The 16,238-nt window shown below is 46.8% G+C and overlaps 1 protein-coding gene across 1 annotated transcript in view; it reads left to right on the forward strand.

Moving 5' to 3' along the window:
* The window catches only part of REPS2 (RALBP1 associated Eps domain containing 2), a 210,535-nt gene that overhangs the window by 60,033 nt on the left and 134,264 nt on the right, over positions 1 to 16,238 (forward strand). The window contains exon 2 of the mRNA XM_075539155.1: positions 11,124 to 11,247. Coding sequence (XP_075395270.1) covers positions 11,124 to 11,247 — 124 coding nt within the window. The remainder of the gene's footprint in view (positions 1 to 11,123; positions 11,248 to 16,238) is intronic.

Genomic DNA, 16,238 nt, shown 5'->3' on the forward strand with positions numbered 1-16,238 from the left:
AGGCTGCCCGGCTATCAAAAGATATAGTGTCTGGGGTTTGAAATGCTTTAGGTAAACAAGTGGCCATCTAGCTCAGAAGCAACAAAGTCCACGTGGAATGGAGCATACCAGCCTGTGTGATCACGAGGTATGAAAGGGGTCAGGTATCTGGTACCAAAAAGCAAAAAAATCATATCATTATGTGCTCACCTTCCCGATATGATCACTGAAGACAAACGGGTGCATAAGCAAATGTGGTGAAAAAAGCTGATGGTGCCCGGCTATCAAAAGATACAGTGTCTGGGGCCTTAAAGGCTTGAAGGTAAACAAGCCTGTGTGATCACGAGGTGTTGAATGGATCAGGTATCAGGCATCAAAGAACAAAATGCCATATTGTGAATGAGGGCCAGTGCAGAGTGGGGACCTAAAGCCCATCTGTAGGCAACTGGACATCCTCTTACAGAAGGATATCAGGGAGGAGATGAGCCAGTCAGGGTGCAGTGTAGCAATATTGAAACATACAACTTTCCTTAGTTCTTAAATTCTCCCCCCCCCCACTATCTTGATCCCAATTCTACCTTACAAATCTGGCTAGACTAGAGAATGTACACTGGTACAGATAGGCATGGGCAACAGGGAATCCAGGACAGATGGACCCTTCAAGACCCCTGGTGAGAATAGTGATAATGGGAGGGTGGAAGGTGGGTGGGGTAGAAAGGGGGAACTGCTTACAAGGATCTACCTATAGCCCCCTCCTTGGGGAATGGACAATGGAAAAGTGGGTGAAGGGAGACGTCAGACAGTGTAAGATATGACCAACTAATAATACTTTATAAATTATCAAGGCTTCATGAGGGGGGAACGGGGAGGGAGGGGAAAAATGAGGAACTGATACCAAGGGCTCAAGTAGAAAGAAGATGTTTTGAGAATGATGGTAACCAATATACAAATGTGCTTGACACAATGGATGTATGTATGTGAAAAGAGGTGTGTGAGCCTCCAGTACAATGATTTTTTTAAAAAATGACAGGCTAACATGGAATCAGGCAGCCTCTCTGATCCTTTATCGCTCCTGTCAATTTATTTTTTAGGTTGGTGGATATAGTCACGCCATTCAAACCTCAAAATTGCAAAGGTGCATCCTTCCATGTTCACAGAGTGCAGGGAGGATGGATGACAGCCTGAGTGGGTGTGTTTAATGCCGGCAGCAAGTCCTCCTGGGTGGAAGTCAGTGGGGTTGGGCGCTGTGGGGAACACAAGCTGGAGTTTCAAAACAAAGGACTTGTTCTCAAGGCACTTAAGCCTTGCTGATGGAGCTAGAAGCCCTGGTGGTATAGTGGTTAATGGTTAAGAACTGGCTGTTAACCCAGAGGTCCATGGTTGAAACCCACCAGCCACTCCACATGGGAAAAGGATGACTGACTGGCTACTTAAGTGCTGATGTACATTCGGAAGCACAACAGGGCAGTTGTCTTCCGTGCAGGGTCACCATGACTCTCAATCGGCTTGCTGGCCACAGGCTTGATTGGAGTTTTCATGGTGTGTATGTATACTGCCAGTGCTGATGTATACTGGCAGATGGTATGTATACTGGCAGTGCTGATAGTCTAATGGAAAGCTGGGGGAGCAGTGCCAGAGAGGCGGCTTTGCATTCTAGGATGAGATGTCACCCCAGAATGCCTCTTCCTAAATGGGTTGCCTGTAGGTTCAGCCTCACATCTGTCTAGTCTGCCTGCCTCATTTCAGGAGATGTGACCTGAGGCCAAGGGAGGCCGGCGCTGTCCCAAGGGCACCTAGCTGGTCAGAGAGCCTTGCTGTGTGTCGGCAGCTTTGAGGGAAGAGCACGGTGCATGGGCTCCATGAGCAAGGCCTTCTGGAACTCTGCCCCGCTGAGCACTTGCGTTTTAAATGGCGCTGTGACACCAGGTGGGAGGGGAATGGAACATTTCTTGCTGCTGCGGGGCCTAAGCTGTGTGTCTTTTACTGTTTAAACCTTTTCTCAATTTGCTTTATGAATAGGTCATAAATTTTACATGATTGAAAAGTCTGAAGGCACAAAATGAAATACTGTAAACTCTTCCTACCCAGGGGTGGAGGAGAGACAGATGCCAGCCATACTTAGAAGCAGAATGTCCCACTCCTCCGCCTTTAAAAAAAAAAAACAAAAAACTTTATTGTGATTTCAGTGAAGATTAGTAATTTGGTTTTCCATTAAAAATTTCATCCATCTTTTGATTTGTGACATTGATTGCAGTCCCCACAATGTAGGGACTGTCCTCAATTCTAACCTGTTTTGGCCATTTCCATCTCTCCAATCCTTTCCTGCTATCTGAGCGTTATCCCTGAGCAAAGGCGGCACTTAGTGATCTCATATGGTTGATCTAAGGAGTGTGTAGCCCCTGGTATTATTGATAATCTCATGGCTTATTGTTCAGTTGAAATTTGAGTCGCACGGGTGAAGGGTTTCTAATGGCCATAATATCATAGGTTGTACCAGTCTGTATCAGACCAATAAGCCTGGTCTTTATTTTCAATACTTCGCATTTTGTTTGCATTTTTCGTTGACTCTATGCAGACTCTCCTATTAGTGACTCCGCTAATACCTCCTTCAGCGCCCCTAGTGTTCTTGCTTTGGAAGCAACGTTTCACGTGCTGTGCCTGATTAATGGAGCCTAGTACAAGTATATGTCTTCGCTGCCAGGGAGTTCAGGAATTTGAGTTCCGACCTGTCAGCAGGGTAGTGAGCCTTAGAAATCTTATGAAATTTCCCCAAGTACGGAAAGGCCATTCAGAAATTGATGAAGACCCATGGATATGACAGATGTCCACTAGAATTCTGTCGTGTTGGTGAACCATAACTTCTTAAAAGTGTTCTAGATGGTGGGCCTCCAGGTCTTTCCAAACTTATGCCTTGGATGATACGGGATATCCTTGTACATAAGTTATTTTCTCTGCGTAGAACTGAGCATACATTCTTAGAGAGGGCATCGGTAGATCCAAAGGTAGACTGATTCTTCGGGCGTTTGACAAATGGTTGCTGAAGGTTATAGCCATCTGAGTGTCCACTAGCAAGGAATGATTTTCAGTTTCATGTAAGTATGGAGTCCAGGGATAGTTTTCTTAGATTTCATTTCAGAGAGGGTAGCAGGCTGGATCTTCTCAACTACAGGGGCGAGCTTCAGGCATTGTGCCCCAAATGCTGACAAACCAGATTTGAACCATGACAGTGACCAGTAGAGCGTACATTTAATGTCTGGGCTGGATGTGGCTTATGGTTTAGGAGAAGCTCCCTAGTCTTAAATTAAATGGCATCTCTGGCAGGATCTAAAAAGTCCTGTAGTTTCAAAATGGATTCACAACTTGAGAGTTGCTTACATGTCGGGAGATCTTGGAGCATTTTATGTTCATAAATGCAAAAGGACGTTTTCAAAGGATGGTATGAAGATTTACACCTCTTCTTTCCGAAAATACAAAAACACCCGCAAGCTTATTTTTAGCGTGTGGGTTATTGTGCAGATTCAGTCATAGTTGAAATATGGTATTCATCCGGATGCTGTAGAAGCTTTATAGCAGGCGTCCTCAAACTGCGACCCACGGGCCACATGCGGCCTGCAGAGAACATTTATCCAGCCCGCCGTGTGTTTTTGCCTCATTTGTTTCTTTACTTCAGAATAAGCTATGTGTAGTGTGCATAGGAATTTGTTCATAGTTTTTTTCCCCCCTAAACTATAGTCCAGCCCTCCAATGGGGCTGAGGGACAGTGCACTGGCCCTGGCCCCTGTTTAAAAAGTTTGAAGACCCCTACTTTATAGTGATGCATGGGAAGGCTTTGTTTAAAAGTACCTGAAATTTTCAAACAAATGATAATGAAAATGCGTAAAAGCGGAGGGGGGGGGATGAGGAAGGAGAGGCATACTTTCCTATTCACTTATTTCTAGCTCTTGGAAGATAGAAGGTGCTACGGGACCTGCACCCCACGGAAACTCCCCTTCCATTGCCACCACACAGAAGAAGAGCTGGCTGAGTAGCAATACCAAGAGGGGAAGGGGAAGATGGGGGGATAAAGGGGTAACCGATCACAATGATCTACATATAATCCCCTCCGAGGATGGACAACAGAAAAGGGTGTGAAGGGAGACATCAGTCAGTGTAAGACATGAAAAAATAACAATTTCTAAATTATCAAGAGTTTGGGAAGGAGGGAGGAAGGGAGGGGGAAAATGTGGAGCTGATACCAAGGGTTCAAGTAGAAAGCAAATGTTTTGAGAATGTTGATGACAACAAATGTACAAATGTGTTTGACACAATGGATGCAGGAATGGATTGTGATGAGAGCTGTATGAGCCCCCAATAAAATGATTTCAAATCCTTGGGAATGGATTGCATCCTGGGGACCCAGGTCCCTGTGCTGGGAACCTCCTACACCCTGGGGACTCTTGATGCCAAGACATAGAGCTCTCCAAGGAACTCCAGGCCCACAGATGTCGAAAGGAGACCAGAACTTTCCCCCTGAGCTGGCGGAGAAAGCCCCTTCTCTGAGATTTGACACTGAGAATGAAGATTTCTGACCTCTGTAAACGATGAGACTACATTTCTATTGGTTAAAGCCGCCAGCTGTGGTATTTCCGTTACAGCAACTGTAGCCACCTAAGACACGAGGTCTCAAAGTGCTGTGTACAGATAGGTCTTTGTCTTGGAGTGATCCGGCAGGCACCACCTTAACCCCAAATGATCACCTTTGGCAGTCACTATCAGTGGGGGAGGGCTCTGACATTATGCTTCTCTCACATATGTGTCCCTGCTGTTGTGCGCCACCTAGATGATTCCAATGAATGGCGACCCATGTGACAGTAGAACTCTATAGGGTTTCCTAGCCCAAGCCCTTAACACAAGCAGATCCCTTGGAAATGAGGGGCAGGCTCCAGTTGCCCACCTTTCTGTTAGCAGTTGAGCACGGAACTGTTGGGCCACAAGAGCTCCTTCAGTAATGTGTGCACCTCTCACAGTCTGACAGTATCACCTATGTAGTGATCTTGCCAGAAATGCTTGACTTGAGTTAAAAGGAAACACCATTTCTGCAGGACCACTGATGTAGACTCTTGAAAGGATTATGCATCATGAACAATTGAGGGGGAGGCAAGTGTATCTGCCTAGAGGGAGGGAGACTGGAGACATAAGATGAAAAAATACGGCATACACATTGATGAATTCCTGGTCCAGCCAATGACAACCCAGTACTATAGGCCATTTTTAGGATAATTGAGGCAACGTGAGTGTGGACTACCACATGCCTGTGGTTTGGTATTACTATATTTATGTTGATTTCCCTACGTGTGGTGATAACAGTGTCCCTGTTCTTGGAGGTGAATCATAAAAAGTGTTTAGGGATGGTGTGTCCTGAGGTCAGTAAACTAATATTCAGATGACTTGACAAAATTGGAGGGAGACGAGTGGAGGGAGGGGGTGGAGGGTCAAGGTTGGGAGGGAGGGAGAAGTGTATGTGTCTACAGAGTAATTTGTTCAATGCGGCACAATGCCTAGCAGAGCACTGAGCACATTGCTTTCAATGGAGACGTGCCCAACATTAAAAAAACAACAACAGCAATTCTTGAGCATACACACAGCAGAATGCCAATCCAGCCATTCTTACAATTCCCTGTGACTGCTGACAGGATTTGGATTGTGCAACCATTTGCATTCTCTTTTCCTGAGCTGCTGTTCCTCCATTAACATGAACTCACTGCCCCCTATGGTCCTTACCTGGTCCCCATTTTTTTCTTCACACCCCCAGTTTGAGTCTGCTGTTGTTAGGTGCCATCAAATTGGTTCTGACTTAAGTATATAACAGAATGAAATAGTGTCCCGTCCTGTGGTATCCTCACAATTATAATGTTTGAGCCCATCAATTGGGCTGCTAATGGCAGGGTCAGCAGTTCAAAACCACACGCCTCTCCAATGGAGAAAGATGAGACTTTCTATTCTCGTAAAGAATTACAGTCTCAGAAATACACAAGGGCAATTCTACCCTGTCCTATGAGTTGGAATCAACTTAATGACAGTGAGTGTGAGTGTAGCCGTGTTATTTTTTTCCATGAAAATCTGGTTTCATTCATTTAGAAAACTCATACAGAATATACGCCAAGTTCAATGTGTACAATTCAGTGACATCAGTGACATTATTCACTGTTCCTCCCCCAATTGTTTAACCACTATTAATATAGATTCACAGTTCCCTAGCATCTCATCTAATCTTTCAATTTGCTACTGTCAATTTGACCACATAGATGGTTCTTTTAAAGAGCACAATAATCAAGGCAAACATTTCCCAGTAATTCAGCTAAATTAATCCTTACAATAACTTCAGGGGATAGTTAAAGGTGGAAAAATGTCTTCAGGGCTATAATTTTGGGGGAGAGAGACGTGAGGGCATGCATGCAGCTCCATTAGCTTCTGAAGTCTACATTTCATGAGCCCCGCCCCTTTCTGGTCAGAATTTTTAATATCTTTGTGTCAAAAAAGAGCCCCTATCTTTTAAGTTGGCTGTTGGCACTTTGATTCCATATAGATGTTAAAAGCACATATTGCCCAAGGTAAACATGCATTACTAGTGTACCTAAGCTAAACGGTTTGGTTTTAAGAGGACAAAGGTCCATCCAGTATCCACAGCTCTGGAAGTCAGAATTCCATGATAATTTGAAATTCCATTCTGCATCTTCCTCCTTTAGAATCAGGATTGCTATCTAGAATGTTAGATCACAATGTTCAGTAATCATAACAGGGCACAATCTAGTTCTGCTCTCATGACCCAGGAAGCCATTTTTTTTCTTGGAGACAATTAGCCACATATTCCCTGTCCTCCTCCTTTTCCTTTCTCTCTGTTGCTCCAGACTAAAAGACCCATTGTTACGCCTTGGGTGGGCACACAGGATCTTTTAAGACCCCAGGTGTTATAGAACAAGCAAATCCTGTGCCATTTTTAACTGCTGAAATCAGGTGTAAGCACTTAGAGCCCCCCCCCCCACACACACACCCACACCCCCCCCAGCCACCCACCACCACCACCCCAGTTTGGTTGGACTTAGGTATATTCCATGACTTCAGTTGGGTAATCGGATATGGAGGTTCATGTTTGCCGGAGTGTTTTACCTGAATCCTTCTGAACTGAAAGTCACTCCTGATTATTGGGAAGGATGAACAAAGAGGACAGGAAACCCAAGTATGTAGCTCACCTGACTCTGCAGCCGGTTCCCCAGAGACAGGTACAAGTTGTAAGCAAGCACTTCGGATTCACTTCTGTGTTTCTGGTGTCGAGTGTGCCCACTGGGCACTGACATCCATTGGAGAGTCTGCTTGAGGGGAAGGAGGCCCAGGGCTCAAGCTGAAGCCCACAGTGCAGCTCCAGAATGCTGAATGAACTGCGTGGCTGGGCAGCATCACTGAGGTAGAGATCTCTTCCCGACAGTGGTGAGGGGCGGGGGGAGCCTTTCCTCAGGCTTGGAGTGACACTGCTCAGTGCCCTCCTTAGCCAAGTAGCGTGGGAATGGAGAACGGAAGACTGCATCACATTCCTGCAGGAACCCTATGCTTCTATAGTTGGAGATGAATAATGCCAATTTAGCAGCCACGTACAAAAGTAATGACCACATGAGAGAAGGCTGTGCAAACGAATGAATTCAAGAGACATCCATCGAGCAAGTGAGTCTCCAGCAAGCGCTGAAAGTGCACATCTTGAGGGACACAGATGATAAAGACATGTTCCTGGGCACCCGGGGGTCTTAGGGGAAAAATGGGGTGCAGTAAACACAAGTCCCCCAATCCCAATTTTGCCTTATCACACAGCTAGTGATAGGACAGAAAGCGAGTGACGTATGAGGTGAATGCAGAAAGCATGCCCTAAGGACTTGACTAAGGCTTCAGAGGCAAGACTGGTCTTGAGATGATTTGAAGAAAGAGTTTGGCAAGTCAGGAACCATCAGACATTTGGATTCTGGGCAGAGGACACAGCTGGTGCCCAGAGGAATGACTGGAAATTGGCATCTGGTGGGGTGGGGAAAGGTTCAGGGTTGTGGGAAAGGGCCTGTGGGCTCAGACAGCAGGGCCTTGAAAGCCGAGTTCAAGAGTTGAGGTTTTACAGAAAAGAGAATGGGAGGCCCCGGAAGGTTTCTTATGCGGTGGGACTGTGGTACAAGTCTGGGGGAGCACTTGAAACAGTTGAGAGGAGATCCACGAACCTGACTGACACCAGCTGCAGAGGGGAGAGGAAATGGGGCTTCCCTGGATGCTCTTTCAGACGTCTTCTAGAGGAGATGTATCAAATTCTTAACATCTTTCTGAGGGAGCCTCTTTATAATTCATGAAGGAAGGACACTTACTCAAATCTCGAAACCGTTTGGGAATTTATTACAGCTGAGTTAGGAAAGTGTATTTCAGGCCAACCAGAGCATGTGTGGACTGGTTTCTCAGCAGTCACTTAGGCTTGCTGAGTTAGTTCATCCCTTTCTCGAACTTTGTCCAGGTTTCTCCCAAAAGGTCAGTGGATTTCTCTAATTCCCCTCCAGCTTCCCGGCTGTTCAGGGTACATCTGTAAGCCATAAGGACGGACGCTGATTTCATCCACTGCTTTGCCTTTTTTTAATCTCTTGCCTTCCACCTGAGAAAACAAACACTCATCTATAGGTTCTTCTCGTGTATTAGATATTTATTTATACAACTTTGTAATTGAAGATGAATGCAGCTGAGAATGTTTGGAATTTGGACTAAAGAAGATGAGTGGGATTATTTCCTTTTCTTTTTTTTTTAATTTGAAAAAAGTTCCGTGGGTGAAGGGAGACATCGGTCAGTGTAAGACATGAAAAATAATAGTAATTTATAAATTATCAGGGGTTCATGATGGAGGGGATAGGGTGGGTGAGGAGGGGAAACAACGAGGAGCTGATACCAAGAACTCAAGTAGAAAGTAAATATTTTGAGGATGATGCGGTCAACAAATGTAAAAATGTGCTTGACACGATGGATGGATGGTGATAAGAATTGTATGAGCCCCCAATAAATTGTTTTTTTTAAAAGGCGAGTCACATGAATGGTTTCAAGGATGGCCAGGAGTTTTGCTTAGTACTTTATCACCAATCCCCCCCCCCCCAAAAAAAAAAAAAAACCACCGCCATCTAGTTGATTCCAACACATAATGACCCTGTAGAGCAGTGGTTCTCAACCTTCCTCCTGCCATGACCCTTTCTTAAAGTTCCTCATGTGGTGGTGATCCCCCCCCCAACCATAACAATATTTTCATTGTTACTTCATCACTGTCACTTTGCGTCTGTTATGAATCTGGCAACCCCTATGAAAGGGTCGTTCGACCCCCAAAGGGGTCTCAACCCACAGGTTGAGAACTGCTGCTGTATAGTTGAAAAGCTGGTGAGTTTGAAGCTTGCTTCACTGGCCGTGCAGACACTCAGCAGCCCGATGCTTAGCCCACCGTGCTACCATGTCTCCTTTGTCACCCCTGTGATGCAGTGAATTCCTTGATAGGACTCAACAGCCATAGCCAGTCACTCTCAACAAATGACTTTTTCCTGATAGGTGTGGGAAGGTGCTGCAGGATGGTATGATTCAGTTGTGAGTGATTGTCAACAGTGCAAATTGTGACAATGACAACGTGGACCTCTAACACGGTGCTTTGTGCCATCCTGCCATTTCAGAAGCAGAAGGGGGTGGGGTGGGAATCTCCCTACCATCAAGAAGGACAATCTGGATGTAGAGTGTGCCTTTTGGACTCTAAGCTCCTAAGGCCAGAACCTCCTCACTGCAGGGGCAGAAAGCCATGACAGCAAGGAGTGGGGAGGAGCAGCAGACGAAGTGGGCCTGGTAGAGGAAAGTTGAATGCTGCCGGGCAGGAGGCTCACATGTGGAGTAGAGCGGCTCCAGACGCTTAATTGGGGAGCTAGGTTTGCTGAGTCACAGCAAGAGCTGAGTGCCTTTGCACTGAGGCTGTGATGGAGTGGCATGCCCTTTGGCCATTATCAGCAGTACCAAAGGAACTTTGAAAGATTGCCTGAGCAGGGCAGAGGGTAGACCAAGGGCCATAGAAAAGCTTACCTGTAGGCATAGCAGAGGAGAGGCTGTCCTGAGCAAAAAAGGGTATCCTGATTATGAATTGTAACCTGTTAATATCCCTCCTGGCATATTGGTGGAGCTGGTGGGTAAGCATTGGATTGCTACTCACAAGGTGGGTCTATAAACCCAATATGAGGCTATCGTGTCCTATAAAGATTTATAGCCTCAGACACCCTAAATAGGGTTGCTATGGCAGTGACAGTTGTCTGTGGGTTCTGTGTGGTCATTGCAACGCATTATCGAAGCCCAGCTGAGAAGTAAGGGCATGTCATGGAGGGACAGTTGGTCTCAGCGATGGAGAAGAAGGTTGAGGGCAGGCACGTCTAAGCTCGCAATGAATCACATAGGAATCAACCTTGGGCAGTTGCTGCTTCTGCTTCCCCTTCCCCTTCCCCTCCCCCTTGTGAAGTCAGAGCAGCTAAGGTGCCTGGCCACCTGGCCCTGCTTTGAACAAATTTCTACTTTCATTTGAGGCTTTGAGGACCAATGACCTTGAAATAGCTCTTTCAAAATCACTGGGGATCTGAATTTATGATTACTCACCTATCAGCGGTGGAATGTGCTGGCTGAAGGCCTGGGAAGGAAAGATCATAATCATTGTCTTAAAAATACATGTGTGATGGGCTTTGGTTTGGTAAACTGGGAGAGCCCACAAGTACGGGTAATGGCAAATCTGTCCTCGCTTCGCTCCACTGACTCTCTAGACTTTGAACATGTGAATCCACCCCCTGGGGGGGGGGGGAAGAAGTCAATCTCTTATGTAAGAAGTATATCAACCACCCTTTGTCACCTTTATTTTTATCTGTGAAAGAGGAGGAGTCCTCACTCTCGGGGTCCAGAAACCCTAGGAGTAGGTCGAAGGGAACCGAATCACCTGCTTTGTAAGCCCCTGTCTGCGCGCACCTAGGTTCTCTGAGGCCCCTCGAGGTCGCGGCACTGGGAAACCCTCCGCATTGCATCATGTGGCTTGTCTCCTCTTCCTGTTATGCAATGGGTTTCTCGGCATCAATTTTTCTTGTCTCTCGTTTCAGATCACAGATCTGTGCGGCGTGAAGCGTGTTGGCTATTTTGGGCCGACGCAATTTTACGTGGCCCTGAAATTAATTGCGGCAGCCCAGTCCGGCCTCCCGGTGCGGATGGAGAGCGTGACGTGTGGTGAGTAGCCAACACTGGCACACGTTAGTATCTGGGAGTCTGAGGATGTTTGGGGGACTGGGTTTGGCTCTTCAGTGGGCTTCCTACCTGCTCCTTCAGCTGGGGTGGGTTTGCTTCTTCCTTCCTCGCCGCCTATGTCAAATGGCTGCTTGCTTGCTTGCTTTCTCTGCAAAAAAATGCACTGAGTGACCTGAGACTAGTTCCTTTTCACTAACTTGCAGCTCAAGTACATTTCTTGCTCTAGCAGGAGGGGGTTAGGGCGGGAATTGTAGAGCCGGTAGCAAAATAACATTCTCTTGTCGACCTTTGTAGGAGCCCCGGGGTGGTGTAGGCGGTATGAGTTGGACTGTGATCTTCAAGGTCAGCAGTTTGAAACCAGCAGGTGCTCTGCGGGAGAAAGACAGGACTCTTTCTACTCCATAAGGAGTTCGTCTCTGAACCCCCCGGGGGCAGTTATTTGTTTTTGAGTCTGCTTTTTTTAAATTACAGTGTCCATTCTTTCCTGCTGATGTCACCTGCATTCATTCCCCAGACCCCCCCAAACTCCCCCAGGACTGTTCCTGATGGCGGTTTGGGCGACTGAGATTTTGACAAAATGCATTACTGTTCTGAGACGTTGTACCATTTCACCACACAAGTGGCCATCAAAGGCCCTATATTTTGAAAAATACCTGCAATAGAAACACAATCCCTCCTTTTCCCGTCAAACCAGCGTGGCCAGTACCGGTTTTCATGGCTTTTCGGTCTCGCGCCCTTTCCCTTCTGAGCAGAGTTCAGCCTTCATTTCTTGTGACTTAACCACAAGCACATTTTCCACATTGCTACATCATCTTCGCCAGACCCCGATTTTAGTGTCCGCAGGAGAGCCCAATCACATGCCTGGACCCGACACTGGATGCTTTCCCCACCTTGCCATCCCTGCCTTCACCCCACCCTCTGCTTGTGGAACCTGGTCGGCAACTCCCAGGAGCTGAGAAGATGGGGTGGCGGGCTGTGGAGGACCCAAGGCCCTTTGCACTAACCACCAGGGGTGTTCGGTCCCCTGGGTGCTATTTCTGGAGGGCGTAGTGGGCGACAGGCCCTGAGGTGAGTCCTTTCCTTAGATTCCCTCCTCTAACCCTCACAATAGCCTCCTCAGCTTCTTGGGTCACGTGGGACCAGCTGCGACCACAGATCCCAGCAAAAGAGCTGTCCTTGGACAAAAGTTTCAGCAGCTGAGGGTAACTCTGTGGGATGTTTCCGTGAGCTTGGCTGCCCTGTCTTGTGGCACCTCCAGACATACTTCCATAATGGCCACGAGAGGCCACTGGAGGCTCCCACGCTAGCACTTAAGGCAGTGGTTGTCAACCCTCCTCAATGCCGCGACCGACCCTTTCATACCCTTTCGTGTGGTGGTGACCCCCCCAACCATAAGATCGTTTTCATCGCTACTTCATCACTGTCATTTGGCTATTGTGATGAATTGGGCGACCCCTGTGAAAGGGTTGTTTGACCCTCCAAAGGAGTCACGACCCACAGGTTGAGAACCGCTGCCTTAAGTCTTCGGCCCCTGTGACTCACATGGGCGGTGACTCACACTGCATTGGCCAGAGCTTGGCACCTGGATCTGCTGAGCTGCAGGGCAGATTGGGTTAAATGTCACTCCCTCCTTTGCCTGAAAAGCGGTTGGCAAACTGCGGCTCTTTGGGTGTGTACATGCGTCTCTGAAGTCAAATTCAAAATGTAAAGGATAGTATTCAGGTATTAGTGATTTCATTTGTTTATGAAATATATTGAGGGCTCTCGAGTTATTCTTAAATTGTGGTGAGGGGTGGGATTGGCTCTTCCGTCTCACAAGGTTGTCAACCTTTAGTCTAGCTCTTAAAAGGTGTTGACTGTAACCACGACCGTTTTCTGAACGGGAAACATCTGACGCCAAAGGCATCTGCTAATACTTGATTGAGTTCACGGAACTGATGGGGCAGTTGGCTTGGTCTTCCTTGCTACAATAAGACGGGGGGAAACACATTAAAAAGACAGTTGTCATGGAGAAGACGACACTGGCATTGATTGCCGCCGCATCGCGTTGAAACAGAATTGGCATTAAGCACTAATAGTTGTCACTCATTAAGTTTGTAGCTTCTACTGACTTTCCCTTCTAGGAAAGCTAGGGCTGCTTTGTTCTGTGCAAGCATCTCTGAAAGTCAGATGCTTTTATTGCTTACCGTGAGCTAGACAGAACACCATTTCCCCGGATTTTTTGGTTTTAATAATTGCCCGGGGGGGGGGGGCGGGGGAGGGAGAGAGTAGTGTATAAACCAGCACTTTTGTAAAGGTGAATACTTTCTGCTGGTGAAAGGCCAAAGTGTGACTTGTAACTGCCGGCAGCTGCCTGCCTTTTACTTCTAAGGGTTTACATAGACCCAGAATTAATTCTGAGTTTTCTGCCATTATTTAATATTTTCTCCTTTTTAAAGATCATTTTATTGGGGGCTCTTACAACTCTTGTTACAATCCATACATCAATTGTATCCGACATATACGTACATATGCTGCCATCGTTCTTTTCTAGACATTCACTTTCTATTGAGCCCTTGGGATCAGCTCTCCCCCCCCCAAACTTCGCGGCCCCTTGATAGATTATAGATTGTGATTAGTTTCATATCTCACACTGACCGCTGTCTCCCTTCCCCTCTGGGTTCTGTTGTTCTTCCCCCTGGATGGAGGTGTGGGCTTATATGCCATTCATTGAGATTGGTACCCCTTCCCTCCCTCCTCTTCCCCCCTTCCCCCTACTTTTTGGTTTTGCTATTCCCATTTCTGTTCCTGGGATCGTATTTTAAGATTTTCATAACCATCTTTGGTCCACTTCTGCTGAGTACGAGTGAGGGCAAGTTTGTGCCAAACTTTGAGCTGTCCCTGAGAGTGCTCTGAGCCCTGGTGATGTAGTGGTTACGCAGGCTGCTTGGTGGGAGAAAGACAAGATGGGGGCTTTCTGCTCTCATCAAGAGTTAACCTCTCAGAAACCCACAAGGGCAGTTCTACCCTGTCGTACAGGGTTGCTAAGAGTCGGCATGGACTGGATGGCAATGAGTTTCCGTTTTTTTCCAGTGCTCCAGATTGTTGCTAGCAATTCATTAGCTTAGTCGTTGATGCTACACCCTGGCAGATCAGAGAGAATATTCGTGCGTGGCATTGTGCGACGTGTGAACCTCTTCCCTCCAGCCTTTCCCATTTCAGAGAATGGCAGCATTGATGGCACTCCAGCCAGAAACGTGTCCTGATGCCTTCTTTCTCCTTTTGTGTGTGTCTGCGTCTGGGTCTCCTTATCTTTTGCAGGTCCTGACATGGCAGTACAATTGTCTGCCCTTGAGAATCACTTGGAGAGAGCTTTAGAAAAAATCTAGATGCCTGGTCCCCCACCCCTAGTGATTCTGAACGAATTGCCTGGGAGGCAGCCTGAGCAGCAGAACCTTGTCCAAGTTTCCCAGGGTTAAGAATGAGTGCTTAGGAAGGCATTTTTCAAGAGTTTAGCTTAACTCTGAGTATGTATTTGACTATCCCTGGAGAGAGGTGCCCCAGATGCCTAATTTAAGGGAGCACTGCCTCTCTAGTGCTGACTGTGCATTTACATGACCCTGCGAATCGTGACTCTTTCAATATTGCACACCAGTCACGCTTCTCGCGCTACCCTAGCCCTGAGGCTGGCTTCAAAAGAGGGGGAAACGGGCCACCATCGAGTCTGAGGACCAGCTAAGAATTGGTGACCAGGCCACCACTCACCACCTGGTCCTGGAACTCCTCTACTTTGTGTCATCTGCAGACTGGACGGGGAGGGGGGTGAGGACTGGACCTGGAGTACGCTCCCCACCTTTGTTTGGTCCATGAACCCCATTGACTGCCTGAGGGCTATGGGGCCCATCTCTGAATATAATGTTTGAAATAACACATAAATGCATAGAATCCCCAATATATTTTTAAATGTGTTATATTTAAAAATACACATGAAGCAAAGGATCTAGCAGGGATGTAAATAACGACCGTATTTTTCAAAGTCGTGATGAGTCTAAGCAGTATTCTAGAAGCTTTGTGACAGTTGCTACATATGATAGACAGGAAAAGAGCTGGTGTCTGGCCATAGTGGACAGAAGTGGAAAAGTTCAGCAAAGGCACTAAAAAACATAAAGCTTTTTTTTAATACAAAGGGATGGCGGGCCTCTTAATGTCTTTCCACGACCCCTTTGGGTGTCTCTGAGCCCCGAGAGTACAAAGCCGTGCTTCTGGTAGGTGGAAAGGCAGTGTTCGCCAACCTAGCTCACTCTCTGGAGGCTGGGAAAGGAGAAAGAATTGGGACAAAAAAGGTATTTTTAAAATGAAAGGTGCTCAGGTCTAAGATGGTTCATTCAGTCTGCCTTTCATTTTGTGAACTGCCCTTTGATGACATTCAGAATGGGTAATCATTTGGGGAGAAGTGCTTTCTTTAGCAAAACAAAATGTTGCAGACTGTAGTTCTCTTTTATTAAATTTGGAGAGGGGCGGGCAGGGTGTGTCTTTTGACTATTCTAGGAAATAACAAATTTTGTGAGCTGATGCTATTGTGACTCTCTCACCAGGAAGACCTGCCTAACCCAAATGATTGAACTCCTTTTAGTGCCTCATGCGTCTGTAAGACAGTGGTTCTCAGGCCAGGTGATTTTGTCCCTCCAGAGACCATTGGCAATGTGTGGAGACATTTTTACTTGTCGTGACTGGTGTGGGTGGGTGGGTGGTACTGGTATCCAGTGGTTTGAGAGGTGGTCAGGGATGCTGCTGAATTTCCTATTATGTATAGGGTGGGCTCACGCACAACCAAAAATTCAATCTTAGCTGCCAATCTTGCTCAAGTAGAGGACCTCCCCTGTAGGCTAAGGATCCAGGCAGTAAGGACTGGTAGCTATGCCATTCTTGCCTCCTCACTTTTTGTTCCTAGGTTTCTAGAGGGAAAGGTCAGAGGATATCGTAGACATGTGGTC

This window comes from Tenrec ecaudatus, chromosome X, assembly GCF_050624435.1.
Source record: "Tenrec ecaudatus isolate mTenEca1 chromosome X, mTenEca1.hap1, whole genome shotgun sequence".
NCBI classification, from domain to species: domain Eukaryota; kingdom Metazoa; phylum Chordata; class Mammalia; order Afrosoricida; family Tenrecidae; genus Tenrec; species Tenrec ecaudatus.